General features: G+C 50.6%; 3 protein-coding genes across 4 annotated transcripts; 2 read left to right on the top strand and 1 right to left on the bottom strand.

Moving 5' to 3' along the window:
- Nucleotides 1-57: 57 nt before the first annotated feature.
- Nucleotides 58-2,451, bottom strand: asb16 (ankyrin repeat and SOCS box containing 16). The gene is made up of 7 exons (XM_057014853.1): nt 2,296-2,451; nt 1,780-2,132; nt 1,440-1,707; nt 950-1,358; nt 800-883; nt 493-603; nt 58-405 (listed from the first exon to the last, which is right to left on the bottom strand). Exons 2-7 carry the CDS (start codon nt 2,114-2,116, stop codon nt 112-114), a joined length of 1,503 nt encoding a protein of 500 aa, XP_056870833.1. The 5' UTR covers nt 2,117-2,132; nt 2,296-2,451; the 3' UTR covers nt 58-111.
- A 29-nt stretch (nt 2,452-2,480) lies between these two features.
- On the top strand, nt 2,481-7,334 carry hrob (homologous recombination factor with OB-fold). Of its 2 annotated transcripts, XM_057014850.1 has the most exons (10): nt 2,481-2,940; nt 3,095-3,145; nt 3,257-4,072; nt 4,172-4,255; nt 4,368-4,502; nt 5,123-5,231; nt 5,774-5,859; nt 5,946-6,068; nt 6,144-6,306; nt 6,396-7,334. In XM_057014850.1, the coding sequence occupies exons 1-10, from the start codon at nt 2,938-2,940 to the stop codon at nt 6,449-6,451; spliced, it is 1,626 nt and encodes a 541-aa protein (XP_056870830.1). In that variant the 5' UTR covers nt 2,481-2,937; the 3' UTR covers nt 6,452-7,334. The 2 variants fall into 2 exon arrangements, with proteins under 2 accessions (XP_056870830.1, XP_056870829.1); XM_057014849.1 differs by having other exon boundaries at nt 2,481-3,145.
- Nucleotides 7,335-9,811: 2,477 nt separating this feature from the next.
- Nucleotides 9,812-25,126, top strand: LOC130514952 (acid-sensing ion channel 2-like). Its single transcript, XM_057014859.1, has 3 exons — nt 9,812-10,283; nt 10,910-11,522; nt 24,732-25,126. Exons 2-3 carry the CDS (start codon nt 10,947-10,949, stop codon nt 24,861-24,863), a joined length of 708 nt encoding a protein of 235 aa, XP_056870839.1. The 5' UTR covers nt 9,812-10,283; nt 10,910-10,946; the 3' UTR covers nt 24,864-25,126.
- Nucleotides 25,127-27,028: the final 1,902 nt, after the last annotated feature.

Here is a 27,028-nt window from a genome sequence, read left to right as displayed (position 1 = left end):
CTTTCTGTTTACTGTTTTCGTCTATCTAAAAAAAAACTAAATTGTCCCTGCGGAAGATTCTGTTGTCATTTTTCTTTATTTCTGGATTATTAAAGCGAAACTGGACATTTTTTATTTTATTTTCGAGATACATGAAACAGCAGTTTTAAATTTACGCCACCTTTGTAACCGAGTTTTAAAAAGTGAGTGAAGGAGGGCCGTGGTGGCCATTTCTGCGGCATCAGTGCAGCGTCCATCGCTGCGCAGCAGCAGGTATTCCCTGAGGGAGGCGGGAATGTCCAGCGACCCGACAGCTGTGGAACATCTGGGCCCGAGGTGCTGACGCAGAGCGCAGCGGCAGAGGTGCTGCAGGGAGCGGGGCCCGGCTCCACGCTGACTCAGCAGCCGGAGGAAAGGCTGGTGCTCCTGAGAGGAAGGAAGGAAGGAAGGAAGGGTGGAAACTGAAGGAGCTCGGGCCTGGAGCACGACAGCGGAGCGGAGGCGGCGACTCACCTGGGACAGGTGGGGAGGAAGGGAGACCTCCCAGTCACAGGGAGGCAGCGACTCGTAGGAGTTCAGCATCACCTCCAGGGTGGAAACGGATGGGAGACACCGCCGCAGCGCCTGTAACAGCAGAAACGACTGTTAACCCTGCTTCAACTACAGGTACTAACTAACCTGGGGGCACTGAGAGGAGGAGGAGGAGGGGGGGGACGCATCAGCTGAAACTCTGACTGCCATGAAGGTGGCGTTTCCAATAGCAACCGCCACCTCCTCGGCTGTGCTCCGGGCTAGACTAAGGTGTTGCGTTCCTCTTAACCTTTGGCGACACCGGCTTGGCTCCGTGGTTCAGGAGGGAACGCGCTACGGCCGCCAGCTGCTGGTCCTGGAAATCATCCACCCCCTTAAACGGCAAAAGGATGATGTCATGGCCCTCCTGTACCAGTTAACCCCCCCCCAACACACACACCTGTAACAAACAGTCCATTGGTGTGTATCCCAGACCGTTGGCGACCGCCGCCCTGGCCCCGTGCTGCAGGAGGACGTCCACGATCCGGGGGCTGCAGTTGGAGCAGGCGTTGTGCAGGGGGGTGTGCTGCTTCCTGCCCGCGGTTCTGGGGTCGGCGCCGGCCTCCAGCAGCCTCTGGATCACACGTAAGTAGCGTCCGGCCTCGCAGGGCCTCTCGGCGCCGGAGCAGGCGGCGTTCAGAGGGGTCTCCCCCTCTTGGCTGGTGGCGCGCACGTCTGCCCCGTGCTTGAGGTAGAGCTCCACGTGCTCCTCCAGGCCGCGGCGAGCAGCGATGTGCAGAGCGGTCAGCCTGGACTCCCGCACCCTGGCGTTGACCTCCGCTCCGGCCCGCAACAGCAGCTCAGCACAGCTGGAATCAGATATTCACACGGGACTCAATGAGTCTGTTATGGACAGGAACGTCCAGTTCCAGATGTTTCCTCTGGCTCACTGGAGTGACTGGGCAGACGTGCACAGGTGGAGAGGAGCGCTGCCGTCGTCCGCCAGGACGTCGGGCTCTGCTCCGTGGGCGAGCAGCAGCTGGACGCAGGCGGCGTGCCCGCCGCTGCAGGCGTCGTGGAGGGCGGCGCTCCCCCCGGGGTCGTCGTTCACCTCAGCCCCGCGGAACAGCAGCTCCTCCACGCACCCCGAGTGCCCCCTGCTGGCGGCCAGACGCAACGGCGACGTTTGCTTCACCTTGGAGCTCAGCGTCCACATGCCTGACGGAGGAGCCCAGATGAGTTCAAGTTTACGAGTTATCGACAGGTTTTCGCGCGGTTTAGAATCCGTACCCATCTCCGGGGTCCACACCATCTCCTCTTTGACCGTCTCCAGCAGGGCGTTGACCATCCCCGGGTCCTTCAGCACAGTGTGCACGCCCTTCATATCTCCATACATGAAGGTGTTGTGCACGGCTGTGTCCCTGCATCGCATCTGGGGCGGAGGGGCCCGCACCTCCTGAAGGGGCTGCTGCCTGGAAGTGGGTCTGGGGGCCCGCGATAGTGGGGCCCGCTCCATGGATCTCCTGTGAGCCAATGCTCTCCGATCATCCTCCCAGTCCTGGAACTCCTGCTCCAGTCTCAGAGAGCGTAGCGAGGCCGATGTGAAAGGAAACGTATCTCCTGACATCACTTTGAAGTGAGCCCTGTGCAAAGTTGGCATGTTATACAAGGAAACTGGTCTTAAAGTCAACAATCTTTCACAATTTCCTGGTCTGTCTGCGTCGCATCGCTGTGTAAATAGCCTCAAAACAAGCCTGAAGGCTTTTATTAGCAGCATTACTGTGACAGACAAATGCCACCTCTTACCTTCCACTTGAACTGCCTGGGGGCTCATGAGACACATCAAGTGAAAATCTTCACAGTTTAAACAGTTTCTTAAGTTTTTAAATGGCACTTCCAAAGCAGAATGTCCCCACACTGAATGCCCTTATTTTCTTTTCAAAGTCAGAACCACGCTCATGCTGCAGTCGTTATTAATAGATCAGAATGTAAACGGATACCTGTAATATCCAAAATGGCCACATGGTGTCAGTAATTAGACGCTACAAGCGGCCACTCAGTCATCGAAATCGCAGAACAAACAAAAGAAGGTAAAGTTTTTCAGTTGTCCGGGGAAACTCGTGTTGTTACAGCAGCTTTGTATGTGTTGAAGGTGTTGTGAAGTTGTCATCTTGTAGGATAAAACGTCAATTTGTGGACGTGTTTCGGGCCGGGCAGTGACTCATCTGACTCCGCGAGGATCTTTGGAACGTCGACCTTACGTCATGACGTCGCGTTTAAACGCGGCCGCGCGGCAGAAGCGACACGGCTGAAAGTTCCCTCAGATCGCTGAGCAACGTTGATCTTTCGTGAATAATCTCTCTCTGAATCTTGTTGAATGGCGCTCGGGTCCTCTGAAACTTTGCTTTCCTTGAAATTCAGCTCTTGTCGCTGTATCTCGTGTCGGCGATGGTAAGTGAACAATCTGAGCTGCCGAAGCTAACTCCTGCTAACAACACTAATGGTGGCTTTTTTAATAGCTCATCGCGTGTCTGACATAATAATTGTGCCTTTAACACCGTCGCCATCGTGTAGAATCGTCATTCTGCCGTCACCTCTGTTACAGACCCACAAAATAAGCGGCCTGTTCAGCATCGGCGAGGACTTGGACGATGAGGTGACTCCCAGGAAACACCTGATCCACCTGGTTTTCTCCCTCTAACGTGATGATCTTTGTGTCTCTCCCTCACGCACCGTGCACGCACACCTGCGTGTGTTGGTGTGTCAGGACTTGCTGGAGCCTGACTGGGGTGTGCAGCCTGCACCGGCCGCTGCCACCGGGACCACCACGGTGTCACCTGGCGCCCTGCGTGGGTCCTCCGTGTCCCGCAGAGACCCTGAGAACAGCTGTCCTCAGCAGGCTGGATGGAGCTCAGCGTCCCCGTGCAGCGGGAGCAGCGCTCCGGCTTTGAGACGGCTGCCTTCCACTCGCCCGGCTCCTCAGAGTAACTCGCCGCCTACCGTGGCGTCGCTACAGAGCCGTGGGGCCGAGATGCTGAAGCCCCCGGGGGCTCAGGAGGACTTTGACGACTGGGACGTTGACCTCGCAGACCTGGACGAGGGTCAGATTTGCCGTCCACTTCGGTCTCCCGCTCCGCCCGCGCCTGTGGCCAAAACGCTGCGACCCCCACCCCATGCGAGAGAGCCGAGGCCCGCGCCCCCGGCCTCGACCTCATCTGGAAATAAACTCCGCCCTCAGACTCCGTCCACCCCTCTTCAGTCTCCGTACCCTCGTCCCGTTGTCCGCTCGGTTCCTCTGCGCAGTCCCGACCCGTGTGCCTCCCCCAGCCCCGTTTCCAGGCCCGTCCACAGGCCGCAGGGACCACGTACGACCCCGAGACCCTCTCCTCAGCCTCGCGCCCCTGCACCCTCCACGTCCTCCACCATCCTGAGCCCTCACCCTCTTCACACACCAGTTTTTACCAACCGCCTGGTCCAGCTGGTGTCGGCCTCCAGTAAACCTCCCAGTAAGAGGTCTCGCTCGGGGTGTCACCAGCCCAGGACCCGACGCTTCCCCGGCCCTGCGGGACTCCTGCCTGAGCAGGTTCGGCCCTCATCGGTCCGGATAAGCCTGATTGTTGATGATCTTCCACCGTTTGTTTTCCCGAGGGCGCGGTGTAATAATTTGACTCTTGTCTCTCAGCCGCAGGGTCAGAACCTGGACGAAGTAGTGGTCTCTGTTCCTCTGACTCCGGCTCATGGCGCCGTGGCTCGACTCCAAAGTCAGGTAACGGCATTAAAAGCTTCCTGAATCACCTGTGTGCATATTTCACTTCATACCGGGAGCGCTGATTTATGACCGGCGTGTTGGCCGCCCTGATGAAAATGTGGATCTGCAGGTTTCCGGCTCTCAGACTGAGGACGACGACTTCGGCGGCGGCGCCTGGGCGGCGATGAAGGCAGAGATCGGGCTGGATGAGCGAAACCCCTCCTGTTTCCTGCACTCCTACAGCGTCGTCATGGTGCTTCGAAAGGTGATCCGCCGCAATCTCCACACCCGACGTGCTTTCAAGGGAATGGTGCCAGGATCGTTTCCAGCTGAGGCACCAGTTGGCTTTTATATAGGTCAGGACATTTTTTACAATTATCTTCCCATTGTAATACAGACCACGTCACCGCTGGATGTCTTTTAGTATTATAAGACGAAACGGCGGTGCTGCACCGGAGGTGATTCATAATTATTAACAGTCACTCATCAATCACTGTAATGAGCGCAGAGCTGTGTGTTCTGTTCTCCCCGGGGGGACGATGCTGCTCAAAACAGGCATTTTTCTACATGGCAGCTTGTACACTTTGTACCCACACACACACACTCATTTGAGGCATGGTAGCACTGCTGCTGTTAGACCCAAAAATATGTCTGACTGTGTGAAAAGCAAGAAAATACGACACGATTCAAATCAACAGAGGTGTAATTCCCAAGGAGACCACTGGGGGCGCCACGATACATGCTGCAGACATGTTTTGTGACTTTGAGTGAAACTAAAGCCCCTGAAAGGTGAAGCAAAACAAGAGAAAAACGATTGGAAAGTCTGAAGTACAGAATTAGGTGATTTTTGTAAAATAATGGTATTTTTCCCGCTGGTCCTCGCAGGCTGCGCTGAAACGGCTGGCGAAAAACAAAGTGCCCAACATGGCCGTGCTGCTGAAGAGCATCGTCCACACACACGCTGACGCCAGAGCCGTGTTCAAAGACCCAACAGGTAGTCGGCCCACCCACACCCCCACTCTAAAGTCAAAAAAGACTCTAAAAAAACACACACAAAGACGAGTGTTTAGAGCACAACGGTGTTCGACATCCGCCTGACTGAGTGCCGCGCAGGCTGAGAGGTCACGGGAAGGTCACGGGAAGAAGCCTGGTTACACGCAGATGTGGCGCATGTCCTGCAAACGCCGGCGTCGCTCCGTTCTCCTGTTTTACACCGAGACCGGTCGCAAGCGCTGATTATTCTGTCGGGAGGAAAATGAATCGCCAGGCGAGAAGTTTCTGCTGTCAGAGTTGGCCGCGAAAAGAAAAGCTTCCCTCTGGAGGAATCCAGTGTCGTTAATCAAAGTGTTGTAGAAAACTTAGCGCTCAAAATTCTTCATTTATCAAACTGACAGACTGATGCATAATTATAACGGAGTCCTAAATAGATCTGAGGGCCATTTTTCACTTGTTTGTTATGTAACTGGAGGAGATAAAGACACGTTTTGTTAAAGATTTTGGTGTTTAAATGTGGACGATTATCCTAAAATGTGTCAGGGGAGATCCAGGGGACCGTGCATCGGCGCCTCCTGGAGGAGAGAGTGGAGGAGCTGAAGGTGGGCGCGGTGCTGCTGCTCAAACAGGTAAATCTGCCCCGGCTCTCTCTAAATCTGGATTCACATCCGTCGTTTTGCCCTTTCGCCCACACGTTTGCTCCCCGTGTGGGCAGGTGGGCGTGTTTTCCCCTTCCCATCGAAACCATTACCTGAACGTGACCCCCAACAACCTGCTGAGGATCTACTCCCCGGAGGGAGTGGCTCTGACGTCCACGCAGCTCCCTCCGCTGGTCCTGGTGAGGGTCCCGACCTCCAGAAACAGAAACGCCAGCAGAACATGAAATCCGAACCCGCCTGTGTTTCGTCTCCAGGAGCCCGTCTCGCCCACCACCCTCCGGGAGCCCGTGTCCCGGATGCAGCTACTCTTTGACGAGGACGGCGAGGAGGCCGACGCGGACCTCGCTGGTGGGGGCTCCAGCAGAGGCGCTCTGGAGCCCGATAAGGCAGCGCCGCAGCACTCCGGCTGGGAGTTGGGTCAGAACTCTCATTTCTAACAACCTCACGATGAGCAAACGGGATATTTAAGCCTCCTCTCCTTGACGCGTGCTTGTGTCCTCGCGCAGATGACGACCTGGACGAGCTTCTGGGGGAGTTACCTGAGGACACCTACAGCTTCTGAGCCCTCACCTACAACGGCGCCACTTTGTGAATAAGGAGCGGCCCCGCGTTTGTTTACCGAGGGGGTCTCCAGGAGCAGAGCATCTTCCCTCAGCCTCGGCATCAGAGATGCGCCGTGACTAACAGGCTCTTATTGGAAAAGCTCCCAACAGGATCTGAGCCTCAGATCCAGAGTCCTCCGCCTCACTGTTACAGATTCAGGTTAATCCTCTGCCTCTTTGTGCTTCTGTATTTAATGCAGCTGCATAAATTTCCTGGATTATCTCCTAAAGAGCCAAAATGAGGATGCTCACAAAGCTGAGTTTCCACTTTTTCCCGACCGCACGTCCCCCCGTCCTGATTTGTCACGTGATGGATGCGTGACCGTCGCGAGCCGGGGCAGGATTAACCACCGAGCTCCACGCGAGCGACTTGGACTTCAAACACGATTTGGATCCTGAGCTCCACCAGCCCGATGAGCCAATCGGAGGCAGCCCGCAGGGGTCGCGACCTTGCCATCCGGGGAAGAAAAAGAAAATGGGTCACGCACGTCCACTCCTGCTGCCGAAAAACCTGGAGGTCATTTAGGGACGACCTTAAAGCAACATCCCACCACATGTCTCATCCCTATTTATGTGTTGCACGGGTCCAAAACATCATCTTCAGGAACTTCAGGGTTTTAACTGGGTTTGTTTGCGTGCAGGTCAGGACCCCCGACGGTCTGTACAGGTGATTAAATCGAGCCTATAGCTGCTCGTACACGTGCACGGCGCCGGCAGCAGGCGCCGACATGGTTAGCAGTTCTAGTCCTGGTGGACATCATTAGTCGGCTTCGACTCCAACGCTACTTTTAATAAACCTGATGATAAAACTCTTAATTACAGGGAGTTTTAATTCCACCAGAACGTGTGTGTGTGTGTGTGTGTTTCGGAGAGAGAGAGAGAAACTGGGGTTCCTCATATCTGCACATCTACCAATTACGACCTCAAAAATGCATCTAGGTTCTGCAGCTCACGCTCGCTCTGCAATAATTCTCCCCTCAATGTCAAATGGTCTCTCAGCAGAGGTAATAACCAGGCGCAGCCAATCTCAGAAACGGCCTAATTATCTCCCGCCCAGAGCTGATTTTCTCTAAAGTTCATTAAGATCTACCGAAAAGTGTCGTTAGTCTTGTCATGCAAATAAGGAGCGATTTGATCTGGGGGGGGGGGGACTCCTAAAAAATGGAGGGGATCTGCAGCGCTCTGGTTTAAAGTGGAGAGAACAGAGAGGTTTCTTATCTCAGAACAGCTTTTTTATTTTTTTTTTAATAAAAGAAATTCAGCATTGGTTGAAGAATAACTGAAGTGTAATCAAACGCATCATGCAGCCCCGACTGAAATTATGGTTCATAAATGATTCTCAAAAGTTGAGTTTTGACTTCTGGGTCGGCGCGAGGAGGGTTGGTGGTTAGTTGACATGGGCAACTTGTCAGAATCGGCTCAAACGATCCGGCTGATGCTAGTAAACTCAAGCGGATCCGCCCGCAGGGCGTGGAGAAACATGGGGCCTGACAAGAATGCGAAGACGCCTGTAACGGGCCGTTTTTCCTCCGTCTGCTGAGCACCAGCGGGGGATTTAGGACCAACTTCTCGGACGTGACCCTGCGAACGAGGGGAGGTCACTGGAGGCCAGATCGGCGCCTCCAGCGGAGCTGAGTGCTCATTATGGATGAGTTCAATCGTGGATTTGTACATGGGATAAAGCATCTGCTCACATTAACTTGCTCTGATAATTCCCAGTCATATTCATAGCGTTGCCAGTGTGTTCAATCAGTATATTCTATGTAGGGAGAACAAGCAACACAATTCCTGCCCTCTAATAATCCACTGGATACAGATTTGGTTGGCTGGATGGTGTCAAGTGAGATGAGTTTGAAATGTGCTTAATTAAACCGTTAAGGAAGCTGCAACCCCCGCAGCAGAGACCAACCGGTGCGGGGGAGGAAAAAAGTGCGTCGAACTTAAAATGTTCCATCATAATTATGGGTTCTGTGATGAGGGGAACATCAGGACGTTCGTCAGACTCAATGTTGCGTAAAAAAAAGGGAGACGCTGAATAAATGAACCGCAAAACTGGGCCGCTTCTCTCAAAAATGAAACTTCTTGGGGTCAAATTTGCAACCGCCCTTTCTTTAATCCGCCGGTTTTCTGAACCGATCGTCAGATAAGAGTAATTAAAACGGTGTAAAATAACACCAGCGAGACAGAACAAGCGCCACAGGTGACCCGGAAGTGATCAGCGCCATGGCAACAGGTGAGTTTAATTTCACTGCGTAGTCAAAAGAAAGTAAGCTAATTTAGATCGGTACCGCCATTGTTCATGTTATAACGAGCTACAAGAATGGCCTGCACGTCCCCTAAGGCACATAATATTAAATATATATATATATAATCGTTATTATTATTATTATTATTATTATTATTATTAATTGTTCATTTTCAAAAAACGGTCTCAAACTCGCTAACTGACAATTAACTTCATGGTGTTTTTGGAAAACAAAATGGCAGCCAACTGTGTCTCAATCAGTTAAATAAACATTAAAGAAATTTGCATTTATATAACTTGTCCCTGCAGCCACTTGTTTCCCCGAAATCACCAGATTACTGTTCATCGCCTCCAGATATGAAGAAACATTGTGATTTATTTTCAGTGTATTTGTCTTTTGTCCTTATGCCTGCAAAAAGTAATAGCGCTGTAAGGGCTTTTGTTTGTCTGTTTTACCGGGTTGGTCTGTGAATTAACCTCTTTGTTTTGGCAAAAGCCTTAGTAAATTACTAGTTCCTAAATGTAATAATTGTCAGCAATTACAGCTAATTGTGTGTTTGTACTGCTCATTTCTGCTGCACAAGCGTCACACAAGTAACGGGTTTATTTCGGCAAATGATGGGAATTAAAAAAAAACGTGATCAATGGATCAAAACATATCCCCAACGTTCTAAAATCAGTAGTTTCTTGCATCATTTGTTGAAAGAATCCAGTATACTGTGGAATACGGGTGTCTTAGACCTGCATTTGTAATACCCACACTGAGATTTACAGTCGGTGCCAGCTACCATGCCAACCACACAGCAAACATGCTGCGCACACCTATTATCACCCCATTCCAGCTTTCTGCCTCTTCTGTGCGCGTGACATCACGTCTGAATGACTTTTCCCTGGGTGACATCACTGAGCACCATGTGACTGCACTTTCCTTCCCCCCCTCTCTTAGTTTTCCCCTTTTATTTTCGTCCTCGTCTCTCCTCTCGAACCGTCTCCACTTCTGCTTCACTACCCCTGACACACACCATCCCCGGCCAGCGCCCGCCGCCGCGTCCCCCCCCCGCGTCCATTTTGCGTGCGTCGGTCCGTCGCCACCAGTGTTGGGGAGACGTGGAAATGAGACGAACGAGACGGTGGAGGGAGGAAACATTCAAGTGACTTTAGTGTGGAGAGAGCGATGGAGGAAAGCATTCTCCTGTCTCCCCCTCCCTCTCTTGTCCCCTCTCTCTCTCTCTCTGTGAGCATGTGTGTGTGTGTGTGTGTGTGCCTCCCGCCCGCCTCTCCCGGCTCCGCTCTTGTTTTCCGCCACCACAGATGAGCTGAAGAGAGGAGGGGAAACGGATGGATCTGGCCAAAGGAAAACAGGAGGAGTTTGGACCGGCATGCAAGACTAACTAGCGGCTCCAATCATCAACGCCTCTCGCTCTCTCTCTGTCAACGCGTTTCTCTCTCGTGCTCCCTCTAACACACACACACACACACACACACACCGCCTGGCGCACGTGCACTCGCACTGGCTGGATGTCTTCTTGCTAGGCTGAACAAGAGAGGTACTTACCATTGTTATTAGTTTGAGGCTCATGAGATCCTGGAAATCCTTGACGTGTGTTTGCGCTCGAGTGTGTGTGTGTGTGTGTGTGTGTGTGTGTGTGTATGCGTGTGTGAGTGAGTGAGTTTGGAATAGAAATGAGTTGGGATACACAGAGGCAGCTTTGATTGGTTTGCGGTTCCAGCGTTCTTTGCTCCGGGTGCCTTGCAGGAATTACCTGTGGCGTGTTTTGTGAGTGAAGTTAGCTAACGTCCCAGGATATGTGTGTGTGTGTGTGTGTGTGTGTTTGTGTTGAAGGGTTGTGTGCTCTGTGTGTGTTCTGACCTCCAGGGAGTCACTGAGTGTGGAAGTGGTGAGGAAGGGGACCCCCTGAGGGAGTGTCTTCCTCCTCTGTCTTCCTCTTTAAGTAGTTTCCCTCCAGAAATGTGCCTGTTGTGCGTTTTTCTTTATTTCTCCCATGGCTGTTTTCACATTTCAGAGTCTTTCTCCTCACCTCGCTGCTCCGTATCGTCCTCCTCGGCGTGTCCTGTGGGATCACAGGGGCTTCGTTGACTGTATGCAGGGTATTCGCTGCGATTCGGGGCTGCGGATCTCACACTTTCACACACTTTCCTCCCGTGTCTGCAGGTGTGAGGCGCCGAGGGGCTCACCGGCCGGAGTGCTGATGATGGATTTAAAGGAGGCCTGTGGTAGTCAGGGGAGCCAGGAGAGCTCTAGCCTGCACCCCACCTCTTGGCAGGCCTTTGCTCACAGCAGCACGCTGCACGGACTGCGTTTCATCTTCCCGTATGGTCAGCCCACCGCACGCAGCTTACTGTGGGCTGTGGCTCTGCTGGCCTGCCTGGGACTGTTAGCTCTGGAGAGTGCCGAGCGTCTGGCCTACTTCCTCTCCTACCCCCACGTGACCAGTGTGGACGCCGTGGTGTCGGGCAGCCTCATCTTCCCCGTTGTGACCATTTGCAACCTCAATGCTTATCGGTTCAGCCGCCTGACCCGCAACGATCTGTACCACGCCGGAGAGCTGCTGGCTCTGCTGGACGTGCACCTGGCGATCCCCCAGCCTCACCTGGCAGATCCTGACGTTCTGGCTTTCCTGCAGGAAAAAGCCAACTTCACCGCCTACCGGCCAAAGACTTTCAGCATGAAGGAGTTTGTGGAGCGGGTTGGCCACGACCTCAAAGAGATGATGCTCTACTGCCGCTTCCAAGGACAAGAGTGCAACCACAGCGACTTCAAAGCCGTGAGTTCACCCGCGTCTTCTTTTAAATATCACTGCTGGGCAGGGATCAGTGGCGGTGGCAGCCCCCCCCCCCCCCCCGGCTGTCCGAGGGAGCGGGCCAGGTGCCTGGCCGCCATGTTTTCAGTCTGTAGGATTCCAACACGGTGGCTGATAGAACCTGAGAAATGATTTGATATGTAGTTAGAGCTGCTCCTTCCCTGAAGGGCCTCTCTTCCCCAAAATCAGGCGAAACCCCCAAAGTAAACAAAACCAACTGCCCTCTAGTGGCCGGCTGAGGTATAGGCCATATGCACCACGACCGCCATTTTTTAAATTAAGTCTTTGGATAAAAAAAAGTCCTGAAGTGATGCGGTAAATCCAGTTGGCCCTGAGAATTGTATAAACCCTATTGTAATTGATTGTTTTTATCCAGCTGCTCAGAGTTTCTTGAACTCTCATGATGGGTTACGTGATGGGTTCTCATGAACTCATGACGGGTTACAGAGCTGACCTCAGCCTGAGAGGGTGGCTTCATGGACCAGAACCAAACACGGCTCCACCTCCACTCTGGCTCTGCCTAGCGGATATTTAGGCTTTCTGTCTTTGTCCAACAGGAGGAGGAGGTGACGCATCCTCCATCTTTATTTTAACTGTCTTGGCAGGTTGATTCTCAAGCTTTCTTCTGCAGTGTGTTGTAGCTGTTGTGGTAGAGTGCTATTTAAGTGCCTCTGAAAAGGTGTCAGACGCGCGCAAGTGCTGCGACAACAATATAAAGCACGCACTTGTTGTCCTTCTTGTCCCTTTCCGAGGGGATTGTTGATGATGATCTCAGATGAAGAATCAGACGTGGAGGCCGTGTTCAGAGTTCAGGTCTGATTGGAGCGTGAAATAGGGTCTCGTTTCAGTCACTTTCCCCTCTGCACCAATTAATATTTCAGCCAGTATGCCAGTTAATGGATGATTGCTGTCTACTGTGGATTTAAATATGTTGTTTACTGCCCTCCACAATCTGTAGGCGCAGAAAGACTTTTACACAGGCCTAATTAAAATTCCAGCCAGAGTGTGAATGCGGTATAATGCTGATTGTTGATAGATTTAATCTTTGACTACACGCAGTTACAGATGGCTCCATCACCAACACTGCAGCAGGAGCCAGCTGTGGGTGATCTATGATCCTGGGTTGGGATTGTCCAGATGAGCGATGCCTTTCATTTCTCTCTTTGGACGTCTCCGTCATCACGGAGAGCTTCCTCACTGTCACTCCCTTCTAATTGGTTAAAATCCTGATAAAAAGCCTTAGTTTGCTCGTCCCTGTTTCATAAAATCTTCATCTTTCCATTTCTTTCCATCCTGACTCCTTTAGACATGTTTTGGAGTCGTGTCTGTGATGAATACATCCCATTATTGCCACATTTATTCGTATCTGAGGCACAGCGACGCCACGCCTGGGTTTTCAGGAAGCAGAGCATTGTAATGTCAAAGTGACTGTCAAACTAATGTTCCGACACGGACGCAGACGGATGCCGTGATTTCCCATTTATCACGGCCCTGTTTACGTTCTGCATTGATTGTCTGTGTCATTAGCAACATATCTGCTCCCAACGTTTGATTTTCTGAGTCTGAATCCCGAAGAACGCAGCAGAGACTGAAAAAGAGCGAGATCGTTAATGGCGTAAACTGGCTCCAAGCTCTCCTTATTTCCAGAATAACATCCGGCAGTAACAGAGTCCACGGAACAGAACCACAGAAGAGCAGATAAACGTCCTCAAGATCAACCTCGCTCATTTGTTTTGTTGGGCTTTGGGTTGAGCGTCGCCAAGGTGAAAAGAAGAGATAGAGCTCCATCCGGGCGTCGCTGTCTGTTAGCGTGAAGATTTAAACACAGGTGACATCAGCTCTTTGGCGTCTGCGATGATCTCAACGCATCAGTCGAGCCGGTGCAGATTCTGCAGTATCACTGCCTTCTAATGTCTGCCGCGCCCCCTTAATTGACAGTCTTGGATACTTCATGAGGTGACGCTGACCTCCTGCCAGCGTCCAACATATTGGTGTTGACAGGAGCGGCTACTCGAAGGCACTGTCATCCTCGGTGCCCTCTGCCTGTTGCTGCCGCTCCGCTCCTGACTCGCTCCGTCTCTTCTCCGTCAACGCGCCGGCCCTTCGTGTCTTAGAGGAAAAGGTGAAAAGGAAAAACCTGTTTTCCCAAAATAGAAGGGAACGCACACGCGCGCGCGCACGGGTGCGCGCAGGAAACCATGTGCACAACTCCGCTGGGACCAGAATCAGCTTTTTGACTGACGCGTTGACGAAGGCTCCGTAGGGAAGATGGAGGCGACGCGGGAGTCGGCGTGACGTGACTGATGCAACTGGAGCAGAGAGGGAAGCAAGCGCAACGTCTACTGTACAGGCACCATTTGCTCCTTCGGATCCCCCAACGGTTGGAACGGTGAGGACCGGCCCTCTCCTCCGCCTCACGTCTACAGTCCGTACAGTCCATGTTTTGTCCAGTCCTACACATAGAGTTTGCTTTATGTCTTCTCAAAGAGGCCTGAAGCCTCTGTGGACTGGTTTAAAAGAGGTCAGGCCATCTGCTTTCACTGCTGTGGCCTTTGCTGCTCAACAGTCCCGAAAGGAGTCATCCATCATCATCCATTAGCTTAGCTTACGAGACGTGTCGGGGCCGGGGTGCTTTATCACTTCATTGTCTGTGCAGCGGCGGGTTACCTGCGCATGTTTGTCATGTATGATTACAGACAGGATTAATTGCTGCTTGGGCTGCCGGAGGGATGAGCACGGTGTGCCAGGTACTCACTGAATACGTATGTAAACCGCTGCAGAACGTCTCGAGAGGACTCCCACACTCTCTGGCTTAATGTGAATCAGCCATTAACTCTGTAACAGACTCTAATTAGCGATGCATCCAGCCCTCTGACCACGATCTGCTAATGTAGCGGTTGTGGTTGCCGCACCCATTAGCGTACACATGACCTTTGGGCTTCCACACATTAGTGTCCCAGTGCTGTTTAACGGTGTCGAGGTGCCGCCTCCCAGCTGGTGATCTAGGAGGATTGTGGGTCCACGAATGCCCCCTGCCTTCTCGAATCAGAGATTCTTTGGTGTCTGTTCCTCTTCCTCCTTTACCTGAGCAGCCATCAGTAGGAGCCCCCCCATGTGAGCCTGGTCCTGCTCATGGTTTCTTCCTGTTAACAGGGAGCTTTCCCTGCCACTGCTGCTTGTTTTGGGTCAGGCTCTGGGTTTCTGATGCTCGGTCTTAATCACTAAGACGCCACCGCGGCAGCATTTCACCGTCCTGGCTGGTTTGATCTTAAAGGGCACAGAAGATATAACACCAGGACCCTGCACAGTGGGAGGAAGCTGAAGTCCATCTGCTCAGTGTGGACACTGTTTACCTGCCTGCTGGTGAAGGACCTATAATTCCCCCTGATGCTGATGTTTTTAACATAACTGTATTACCCTCCTTACGGATCACCTTGAGAAGTCACAAAATATTACTGGAGGTGATATTTAGTCTATTTTCTAAGAATTACCAGGAATATTCGTCCCCTGTCATTGTTCATCAATGTTTTTCAGGGTGTGGATGTTGTGTAGCAAAGCTGTGGAGGAGGATGGAGCAGTGAAGAGCCATTACCTCAGCAGTCTGTCAGGACTCCTGCTTCACTGTAGCCTCCAGAGGAAACACTGTCTGAGCTGGTTAGGTTCCTGGGTGTGTGTGTGTGTTTGTGTGTGTGTGTATTTCACTGCGCCAGAGGATGTTTTCATATTTTCACCAGGGCAGGTTTGAGTGGGACCATGCCGTCATATGTGATCGGCCTTGTGTTATCAGCTCTTTCAGCACAGACGGGCTAAGACCTGTTAGCTGGTCCACGTTTTCATCTGTTTAGATGCTCCAGCAGTGGAATCACAGCTTATTTTCATCACTGGGAGGAATGACGAGGAGAGGACTGTGATGTTTTGATTGTGCTACATCATCGTAATCATCCACTTGAGGAAGGGCCTCTTTGAAAACCGGGATTTGATCTTAAATGCTTTAGGAACGTGAAATCGAGGTCTATTTTTAAGGTGTCTTCAGCTCTCAAGACACAGTTGGGAAATTACTTTGGAATGAAATTGGTCATAAGTGCAGGATTTTATGATTTCACCAATAGCAACAGCTCTCCAGCACCAGCTGAAGCCTTAATGGATGTTCTTGATGCTGGTGGCTGCACCTTCACTCTCTGGACCGTCTCTCGAAAGTAAAAAAAAGAACTAAAATAGAGCGTGAAGCAGTTACAAGCTGTACAACGGGATCCTTTATTTTAATATCTTCGGCTTTAATCAGGTCAAGAAGCAAGTTACAGAGCAGTTAATAGATTAAGTCAGCCCCGTTGTAGCGATGGGAGCTAAAACCTGGCGGCAATTTGTCAAAGCTGCTGCCGGAAAAGTGAAGAGGAGGAAGAGTAGCGCGGCAACAGGCTGCTCAGGAAGATCAAATATTGATCACGCGTCTGCGTCGTATTGTGGAATCACAGCTCTTAGTGGCGGCTTCAAAAACCAGCAGCCGCAGCTGCGTTTAGAATTTTGAAAGGGCGGTAATTCCTTAGGTGGGCGAACGTTAATACAGCCGTTACCAAGCTGGTGAAGAGCTCGGGAGACAAAAGAGCAGCAGTCAGAGTGTTTGCTCTCCTCCTCCAGCTCCCTGAGAGGAGGCCAGATCACTCCATCCTGCAGGTTTGGGGCAAAGACAGAGGAACTCCACGGCGACAGATGGCTCGTCCGTTTGGGAATCGTGCGCGATTAGTTACAGACACAAACATAGACAAAGGATTATTCTCCAAAGCAGATTAGATTGGAGTAATATGTTATCCTATTGTTGCCGCTGCTTTGTGTGATGCCACCTATGATGCTCTCGGGCTCCCTGCAGCCCGTCTGAGCGTCTTTTGTGAGGATCAACGCGCGTTGACGGCTGTTCTGTCGCCTGAATGCAAATGATAACCACATAAATAATTCTTGTGCCGCTTGCATCCAGCTGTGTGTCTACACAGATGTAACACCAGGCCCCATGTTGTCTTCCTCCCTCACAGGCTCTCTGTGCGTGTCGCTTTGGTTTTCCATTACATTTCGTGTCTCGCTCGTCTCTCTCACTTCATAATTTACCATATAGAGTCTGGCCTGAGTGTTAGCTGCTCACGTCCCACAGAGTGCTACTGGAGAATTCGATTCCTCTTTCTGTTTTAAAGGCTCCCTTTTGTCTATTTTGCTTTTCCCCATTATATTCCTGTGTGTGCCGAGAAACCTCGTTTGATCTCAGGCTCACCTGAGGTCTTTCTGCTCCGGATCTCTCTGCTGGGAAATGTGGATGCAGCATTTGGTGGAAACCCACTCCTGCTAATGTGGAAGCCTTGATGCTGCGTTTGGTGCATTTCCTAATGTCACGCATTAGTTTTGGCCAACTCAGTGCCTTGGCTAAGAGAGGCGTTGAGAATGTCCTCAGATGTCCAGATGTCCTCCAGCTCTGTCCAGGTACGGCAGCTCTTGCCCTCTCACTGTTTCACCGGTCCTACTTGAACTTCATCTACATTTACAGCAGCGGTTCTGTTGATGTCGGACTCCTGCTGTAGACCCTTGTGTTCGTAATTCCTTTCTTCTCAATACTACCTGCGTGTCCCTTGTTACCATGGTGATCGCATAGATAAACACTGGCATGAACCCTGTGAACCCTATAGGCACGTCTCCCTTTTCTCAAGTGCTCACAAGTCTCACTATGGAGCACACGTCTGTTGAAGAGCTCGTCTCTGCTTCCTGCACAACACAGCCCTACAGATTCCATCTGTTTGATATGCAGCTTCACATAAATCAGGACGCCTCGCCATATAATAAACCAGCGCACGCTCGGAGCATCCTTTGAGAGCTCATTTGGACCGGCACGGTACCCAGCCTAATCCTCTCTGACAACCTTTGCATCCTGTGTTCTAGATTCTCCTCACAAGCATCCGCAGTTTTTGAAGAAACTTGGTTTAATCCTGAAAGCTGCGACAAAACAACACATCAGAACCGGCTGCGGTTGAGCTTTCCTTCCTCAGCCTCTCTGTGTTGGTAGTTGTGCCTAATTGTCCCTATTCATATATAATTCAGCCAGCAGTTGGAGGTCCAGGGATGCCATGTTGTCAGGGTCCCGGTATCAGCACTCTGTCATCCTGCTAAATTTGCTCTCCTCCAGCTGGTGCTGGAGCTGAGTGCATCCGGTGGACAGAACGCACTGGTACCGGTCAGCAGCAGCACGAAGAGGCTCGACTTCTGGACCCCTGACAACTGGAGTGGCGCCCTCTCTGGCCCGGCTGACTGCAGGAACCCTGCAGAAGGGTCCGTGAGTAGCAGAGCGCTGCTCTGCAGAGCGGCTACAACACGTCTTGTTTTTTTGGGTGTTTTTACAGCCCCTTTTAATGTGGGAATATTTAACAGTGATACAGAAGAATGAAAGCAGCAGTGCATTAATCAGATGTAATTCAGCTTCTTTTGCTCTTAAACAGAAGAATAAATCAGTGCGAACCGTCATGGATGGTGCTGAATCACAGGGAAATAACGGAGCGTCTTAGTTTAAAACTTAGATACCATGTGTGTGTGTCTGTGTGTGTCCATCCTCTGGCTGGTAGAAGCATCATGTTGCTCTCCTCAGCTGCAGGATGTGTGTATTGATTTCCTTTCACTTCCCTCCTCGCTAACCTGGTGTCAAAAGTTCACCGCTGAGATGCTCTTTATGTTAACTGCATCTCAACCCTGCATGAGTAAACGCGCCCTGCGGATTGATGAGTAAACGCTCCAGACGCCGTGCGGGCGCTCGCTGTGCCCCTCAGGGCTCCCCTGTGAAGGACATTTCGCCATGGAATGGCTCCGATTTGGTCTCCGGATTAAGACACATTTGATAATTGATATTAAAAAGATTGACAGCAGCTGGATACTCAAATCAGAGAGAGATTTGAGCTGATCATCATCATCATCACCGTTAATATCTTCATTATCGATATCACGATCACCCTCATCTCTTCATCCCTCTCTTAATCTGGTATTCCCAGATTTGCCGGCTCTGATAAACCCGGAATATCGCTCTGCTTTGCCGGCGTAATTCCCCCAGCAGGCTCCCTATCGCTCGTTGGCTGATCTTTAATCATTCTGAGCCATAAATTGAAGCATCATGATCTAATCTGTTCACTCGCAGCGACCACGCAGTCCCTGAACTATGCACATAAATATCCATTAAAATGTGATTTAAGGACACAAACGGGGATACAAACTGTGCATGTCCAGACCAGGAGAAGGCTTCTGTTCGAGTGGAGCTGCTTTATTTATAAGTATAAATCCTTTCACTATCCCTAAATGATGATCCTTTGCCCCTTTTTGACATCCGTTCTGAGCTGCCTGACTTTTAGAGTGTTGACATAAGTAGATGAAACCTGGCAGATCTAATATTGATCCAAGTTTCTGCTCATAACACATTCACAATTTGCTAAAAGTCACATTAGTTGGTATCATCCTCTCTACTCAGAATGTCAAATATTATATTTTAACATTTACTTTAGACCTTAATAACTGAATAGTCCTGCAGAAAGGGCCCAGCGAGGCTGCCCAGAGCAGCCAGGAGGGTAGGTCACCGCCTGGCTCGGAGGGGTCACCCCTCACCCTCGCCGGGAAGCTACCATCCATTTCCCTCTGCTGTGGGCGTCATGATCCTGAGCCGCTGCAGGTGTACTGGGGCGGGGGCCGCTAGGAACAGAACTGGCTAGCCTGCCTCTCTTTCTCCCACCCTGGTTCAGTCGGCAACTTCTCTTAGCGAGTTTTTTACCCTTTAAACGTCGAAGGAGGAAAATAATAACAGGAGGAAACGTGGCGTCGCAGGAGAGCTTCTCCCCTGATAACAGACAAGGTTTGTAAGGAAGAAGGTGTTTAAATTTAAAAGTGACCAGGAGGACGGGAGCGAGCTCACCTCTGGAAGCGGGGGGGGCTGCTCTCTGAGCTGTTCTGAACGGCTCGGGTGGTGGCGATAAAACTGTCAGCCTCTCCTTCCACCCCTCTTTCATACTCCCTGCTCCGGGCAAGAGGATGGCAGACAATTATCACATCAGCCGGTGAATGTGATCCTCCCGCTCCTGTGCCAGATCGAATGTGAAAACTTATTTTCACATAAGAAAACTCTGTATACTGAGGCGCCTCGGAGCCTGACGAATGCGGTAATACCAGGCAGCCTCAATTATTCCTGTCACCGTTCAGGGAAATTGCTGGAACTGTGTGTGTGTGTGTATGTGGGGGTGTGCATGTGTGTGCGTGCATGCATGGGGGAGTGTAATTCTTCTTGACCGAAACATTTTATTAGTACAGAGCTGTAGTTGGTAAGGAAACAGAAGGTAGGTGAGCAGGTTTGATTGGGAACCAGCAGGGTGGTCAGACAGGGGAACCGGGATGGTGCTGGTTAGCTACTGGCAGGACCGAAACGGGTTTATCAAGTTATACCTGGACTCTTTTAAGCATCTTAGCAGTCTTACAGACGGTTCAGGCTGTCAGAGGCGTCCCCATAGACAGGTCTGACCCTCGCCAGCGAGCCTGTTCTGTGTTTGGATCGCCGGCCTCCAGCTGCTTTCTGCCTCTAATGAACTGGGAAGGCAAATCCGAAGCTCCTTTTTGATATCACTTCGATCTCCCGACTCTCTCTTTTACTTTTTCACTTTTGATCCTCTCTTCACTCCGTCTGCCGTCTCCATTGACAACAAACGCTGGTGTCTGATCGCTCAAGTTCGCTGCTCTGATTCCTCCCTCAGGAGCCCAAAAAGAGTATATGACATTAGCATCATCCTGCACTTGTTTTAGTCTTGCGGTGACACAGCTCTGTCCTCTTTCTTCTCCTTCTAAAGACATCAGATGAGAGTATTTGACTGTGGAGACGGAGATCAAACATTACAAGGAACCCTGAGTGATTCTAAATCCAAAATAACTCCAAAGTCTTCTCGTACATGCCTCCTGGAAGATGGGCAGGAACTTCTGACATGCTGAAATCTCCCGTTGCCTTCTGATGTAGACAGCTTCCAGTCCCCCGAGGTTCAGCTTTATTTTATAGGCCATACATCTGTCAGAACGGCGAGGTTTTCGCACACATTTACCATGCTGCCGTTCACATACTGACTAGTTGGGTCGCCCGGATAAACTTTTTAAACACTGTCAACCTAAATCTGACTGAAGGGCTGAAACAACAGACTAGCAAGCTGCTTACTTTCCTAAAAAGCTCCGTTCTCTCTACAAGAAGCCACTGATTAAATCTGAGATGTGGATATTTGCTTAAGCTTGAAATGCAGCACAAACACCGCTGGAATATTACTTCATAAAATCCGACCTAAAAACGTTGCTGTTCTCCAGCATCGGAGCCCGTTTTGCGGTTGCCAGGCGTGCTGCTGATTGTCGCCTTGAGCAAGTAAACAGAGTTGAATCAATGTTGCACACCGTTTAAAGCTAAATGTTGCCCGCCACGATTGCGAGGGATTAATTATTCAGCGTCCTTGATCACAGCTCTGCTTCGGCGTCGCATCACTGAACCCGTACAAGTGGACGTCTGCAGGCCTGGACGCAGTCACACGTCCTGCAGTCTCTATCTAGGCCACTGACGTGATGTCAGGAATAACCTCAGCAGTCTTCCAGGGAAACTGTCATGACAAGCAGTGATGGCCTGCTACCAGAAGCAGAGCGTCCCTCACGTCCTCGTCCCCGTTAAACATTAATAACTTTGAGCGTGGCGGTGTTTTTGGAATTCTGCCCCGAAAGTTCCAAAAAAAAACGTGTCTTTTAATGATTATTCAAGTTGGCATCTTTTGATTTAAAGAATCTGTGCTTCAGCTGAGGAAACCACGCATTTCTGTGTAAATCAACGGCACTTTTCTGCAAATTTAAACCCACAAGTACTGAATCCAGGCGCCAGTTAGCAGCCAGCCAGTGAGACGGCAGAGAGCCGGAACACAGTCGAACAGCCAGATCCATCTGTGCCTACGCCGTCAAACCTCCCTCAGCATCCAGCCACGGGCGTGTTTATTTCTTATTTGAAGCTCACGCTGTCGCCATAATACAGCTAATTGAAAATGAGCTCTTCTCTGAAACAATCGCGCTTCTGAATCTTCAAGTACGAGCACCCATTTGCAACTTTTAATTCCTTGTAATTATACTTGTGCACCCTGCGTAATGCCGAATTGGCTGAATCGTGACAGCAAAGCTGAGAAGGAGGCAAAAACCATCTCGGGGCCTAAATTATTGATACCCCGATCACCTCACACCTGAAGGGACTGCCTGAGCGTGAGAGCAGTCACCCAGGAAGTGAAAGGTGTCAGCTCTGGCCTGGAACAAACAACATAATGAAAGAAAATGGAGCTGGGGGACGCGGAGGAGTGTAAATGTGAGGATCTCCACGCGAAGCAGTCGAAAAACAGCGGTTTGGTCATTTCCAGCAGTGAGCAGTTAGTCCACTTCCTGAACAGCGTTTTTCACCGCGGGAACGCTCGGCTGCGTGCGCTCCGCGAGGCCGTTGGTGTTCTCCCATGCGGAGGCGTGTCAGAGCGGCTCCCTCCTCTGAAGCATGCACCAGGTTACCTGTGTTCACTGAGCTAATCCAGCTTAAACTCTCCTCATTTTCCATCCATTTATCTGCGGAATTCACACCTGTGGCGGGGAAACGGGAGCTCGCCAGCCCGCAGACGTCCGCAGGAAGTCGACGCGTGTGCACTTCCTGCCGCGGCGCTCGGCTGACGACGACTCTGTTATCAGGAGCGTCGTTGAATCGGAGCGCCGAATGAGGGAATCCTGTCTGAAAACTCCAAGAGAACACGAGTCCCTCCGTAATCCGGTGTTAAATAAGAACCTCTGGGCTTTTCTGTTGCACGCCTCACTCTTCCTGACCGACTATCTTTGGACGCGCACACAAAACAGAGACTCTGATGCTCCCCTTTAGATCTGGGGAGTGTTTCTGTCCCCGGAGGGGGGGCGCACGCTAAGCAGCTAAGCCTCTAAATCCACTGGCTAGTTCTGCCCCCCCCCCCATCATGCCAAACGTCTGTGTGTGATAAATATGTTTTCCCAGCTTGTGTAACGTGCACTGCAGCGTGCGTCATTATTCATGCTCTGTGCTTTTCTGTGTTTGCTGCGTTTGTGCCACGAGAAAACGGGCACGCTGGCGTCTAATCCAATCAGTCTCAACCCCGGTGGGCCGGAGGCCCGAAACGGAGAGGAAGAACATCAGGAATGGCAGAGAGAGGAGAGGAAGCGCTGTCGGTCCGGCGGGTCGGCACCACATAACGCTCTGATCTATTATAGATAAATACCTCAGGCCACGCTCGAAAATTCCATCATGAAATATCTGCTAATTTCCCCCAGTTTGCTGTGAGATGTTGTACGGCCTCTTTGATCGAACAGCGATGAAATGATCTAAAATCAGCTCGGTTGTCAGGTTTTTAAGTTCTCCCAGGCAAAAAAATGTCCTTATTTTGCTGTATTTCGCTATGCGGGTGTGGAGAGGCTTCCTCAAACATGCTCTGTCCCGGTGTTTGTGATCACAATGATTAATGGATGCTGAGGCATGGCCAGAGGAGATAATGTTCCCCACATTCCTTCAGGAAATCGTCCGTCACGGCTCTCTCCATGAGGTGATTTGTCAGGAGCTTTAGAAGCAGATGCGGCAGCCAGGTTGTCCTGCCAGCGCCAGACTGAGAAACATATTCAGGATAAGGCCCAGGTCAATGAGAGTGATGTCCTGACCGAAGACAAATGGCACTGATAGACTGGGGGACAATGGGAGAGCGTGATTCCCTCTCAGAATCAATCCCGAGTGCGGAAGAGTCGGTCCTTTTTCTCGGTGTGACCCTGTCTGTGACTAAAATGACCTTTTCTAGTTTAATTTCCACAGGCTGATTAAATCTAGACTATTTCAGCCACGTCTCCAGTGAAGAGCACCACGTCGCCAAGACACTTTAGTCCTCACGGGTCGCAGACGATCCAGGTTTTCTGTCCTACCAGGCAGAAAACTGAGGATCCAAGATAGGGGATAGGACACCCAGTCTGGCTGTGGCCCCCGAGGACTGGATATGTGCACCCCTGTTTGATGACTTTGAACATAAGTCAAGCACCTGTTCCAGGCCGAGCAGCACGGACAAGTATAGGATTCTGAGTTAAAGACACGGAAAAAGGCGTCACTTTTCATTAGCGCTGGCCCCGGCGATGAATTCCGTCACGCCATCATCAATACTATCGTCTCCGAGCAGCACGGGAGCTGTCGGCTGGATGTGAATCCGATTGGTCTGGGAGGGAGAGTTTAGCAGCGTGAAATCAGAGAGTTGACGGACTCCAGAGGAGAGGAGAGGTCCTCGCAGCGGGAGGACGCTGAGCGGAGGCTCCGCCTTGCATTTTTAATGGAGGCACTGCAAAAGAGAAGCATTTGAACTCTGAGCTGAAAAGCAAAGGCGACGCTGTCGGAGCTGCAGGTGCTTCTAAAGCCAGAACGTTCTCTGCAGTCAGCACCAGTGATGCTTCTTCTGCCTCCGGGGCTTTTGACAGAAACTGTAAAAAAAAAGGACTCTTAAGTCATAAATGGAGTAGTTGGAGGGCAGGTTTGGTGGCTTTGATCAGCTGAGCCACGTGGGTCATTTCGTTAAAATCCTTTCATGCGAGTAGACAGGACACCGGTGCTGCCGGCCCAGTGGGTTATTCTGGTTCCTACGTCAGTCACTTTAAGTTCCAGGAACCTTCCCCGGAGCAGTAATGGTCAGACCTGCCCGTTGGTAAGCAGCTCATATCCCAACCACCAATTTCCGACTCCCCGTTCATTAGTTTAATTTGTCTTTGAAATCTCTTCTATTAAGCTGCCCTTTGTGCAGGTTTATCCAGCTCTTTTATCATCCCCTACCCCCAACACCCCCCCCCCCCCTTTATATTATATTGAGAGTTTATCACAGGTGAAACATCCCATAGGCCATTTCAGAGCAATGAGGGCACTAATGGTTTATTTCTTTTTAAAAACCCTGGATGTCTCGGGCCAGCACCTTCCCCCCCAGACCCATTCAGCCGTTTGAAACAAATGAAAATATATCTCTGGAGCTCTTCAGTGATGTTCCTGTTTGTACATATTTATGCGTTTTCATAAGCACGGAAGCTTTTGTTCTCCTTTTACGAGCAAAAGCTACTAAAACCTTCCTGTCTTTGGAATTACTGCAGGAAAACTCATCACAGCGGCAGCTGAAGCGGCTGAGGAGGGAGCAGTTGGACTCCTTCACCGTCTCTGACAGTAGAGCAGCACGACAGCAGCTCGATGGCGAGACTGCGCAGTCAGGAACGGGGAGCGCGTGATACCTTACGGATCTTTATTATGCAAGAGTATTTAAAGAGGGGAGGGGGGCAGCTGCTGTTTATATTAGAAACAGTTTTCTGGCTTTACCCCACAGTGGGTGGCTAATATTAGCATTACAAACACACGCAGCTCCATCTGCACATCTGAATGAAGCCCGCTGGTCACGGAACTTTCTGTAGGTGTAGTTCACTAAACTCCCAAAACTCTGTCTGTGTTGCTGTTGGTGTTTTTGATGCTAAAGAAACTTTAACTCGAGTCTCTTTTAATTGTCAGCGCTTTTTTTCCCCCCTCTTTCGTATGTTAAAATTGGAGCTGCCAGGTAATTGTGTGCTTAATTGGTAATAAAGCTTTCCAGTAATTGATAGATCATCTGCCATCAGGACAGCCATTAATCATGCAGAGATAATGTAGCGGCAGCCCTGCCAACAACACGCATAAATCCAGCAGACAGAAACGACCAGCGTACGTGATTTAACGGCAAAAATTCAAAGAGGGCGTCAAACCCGAATATGCGAAGGCCTGAGGCAGCAGGAAAGAGAGCCGCCAACAAATGTGCTCTGATTTCTGATCCATTATTGCCATTAACTGTTACACTAGAAGAACTGAGTGAATGTGGAAGCAACGGGCGGCGAGGGGCCAAACCTTAGTTCACCTGGTGAACCGAGGCCAGAAGGGCCTCAGGTGTGGGGACATGTGAGCAAACGGGCAGGAGAAAACAGGGGTGAGGTGTGTGTGTGTGTGTGTGTGTGTGTGTTGTGGGGGCTTCACCCCAGGTCATTAATTTCTCATTTAGTTTAAACAACAGAGTGTGTGAGTGGAGCGCAACCCTCGACTGGTAATGAGGGGAGATGAACGACTGTGTGTGTGTGTGTGTGTGTGTGTGTGTGTGTGTGTGTGTGTGTGTGTGGTGTGTGTGTGTGTGAGGGAGACAAGGAGGGAATGTGTGATGGATAAGGAAAACAAACGAACACGCCACAGGGACGGTAGCAATGCATGATAAATGTCTTTCCTGCCTCCAGAAACAAAGTTTAGGGACCTCAGTCTCCAACATTTTCTTGACTATTGGAGGAAGATTCTTTGTAATCTTGCCCACCATCAACAATTTGATGCTAATGTGCAGTGATTCTATCCGTTGTTTTTTTATTTGAATGTGTAATAACGACGGCTTTGAAGGCTTAGAGAGTGAAAATGACTTTACCGAGAAGGCGAATAGGGAGTAATTCCGCGTGGAGAACCTCAGATCTCTACAGAAAGAAAGAGAAGGTGATGCCTCAAACGTTTTTGGAACAAGCTGCAGGCTGTTTCTGTGTGGAAGGGACAAGGTCGGAAGCCATATGTGATAAAGTATTCATGCTTTCTCTGTTTCTTCGAGCATGTTTTGGGAACGAGTGCCACGAATAGACAACTTGTGTGCATGTGCGTGACAAGGGAACAGAGGTGCGCTGAGAATAACCACCACAAAATTTCTGTTTTAACCACGTGGGCTGTTTTAAGGGTCATTTTTTTTACAGCGTGGACTTGAGGGAATGCTGGGGAAGGAAAATGGGCCCAGTCCTGTAAGCTGAGCTGGCATATTAAAGTGGGCTGTGATGGAGAGGACACCGATTATTAGCCTGAAAGATGAGCGCAGCACTCGTGTGTTAGCACAAGATGGAGTGCTTTATATTTTGTGTGCAGGAATATAAAAGGCCTGCTGGTTTTTTGTGATGAATAGATTCCAGAGGGAAGGACAAGGAGAGAATTTTTGTGTCTTTATTATTCAATCAAACATATTATGGTGTCAACCGAAAAAGGAGATTTGATGGCGAAATAGAATAAGTGGAAGTAAAAACAGTCTCTCGAGAGCAGAGCAGAACAGGTTGCAATCCAAAAGACCATTGAGCAAAAATCTAACTTGCATCATGGTGTGTGTTTCTGAATGATTAAACTCTAAACCTAATTAATCTGATTAAAGAATAAAGAAGCCAAATTCTGCTCATCCAGGCCGGTCTGAGACGGAGGTTCTGGCTGGTTGTTGCTGGGATGTAGGAAAAATTGGTGGTACAATACCTGCTCCGGCATTTGCGACCTTTTCCATGGCGACCTTCAGAGAAATGGCCCGGCTCAGGGAGCTTCTCCTGATCTGCAGTCAGCTGCTTGAGTCCGGACCATCGTGAACAGAGCG

The sequence above is a fragment of the Takifugu flavidus genome, chromosome 18 (assembly GCF_003711565.1).
Source record: "Takifugu flavidus isolate HTHZ2018 chromosome 18, ASM371156v2, whole genome shotgun sequence".
In the NCBI taxonomy this organism is placed as follows: domain Eukaryota; kingdom Metazoa; phylum Chordata; class Actinopteri; order Tetraodontiformes; family Tetraodontidae; genus Takifugu; species Takifugu flavidus.
This window is presented reverse-complemented; position numbering and strand designations above follow the sequence as displayed.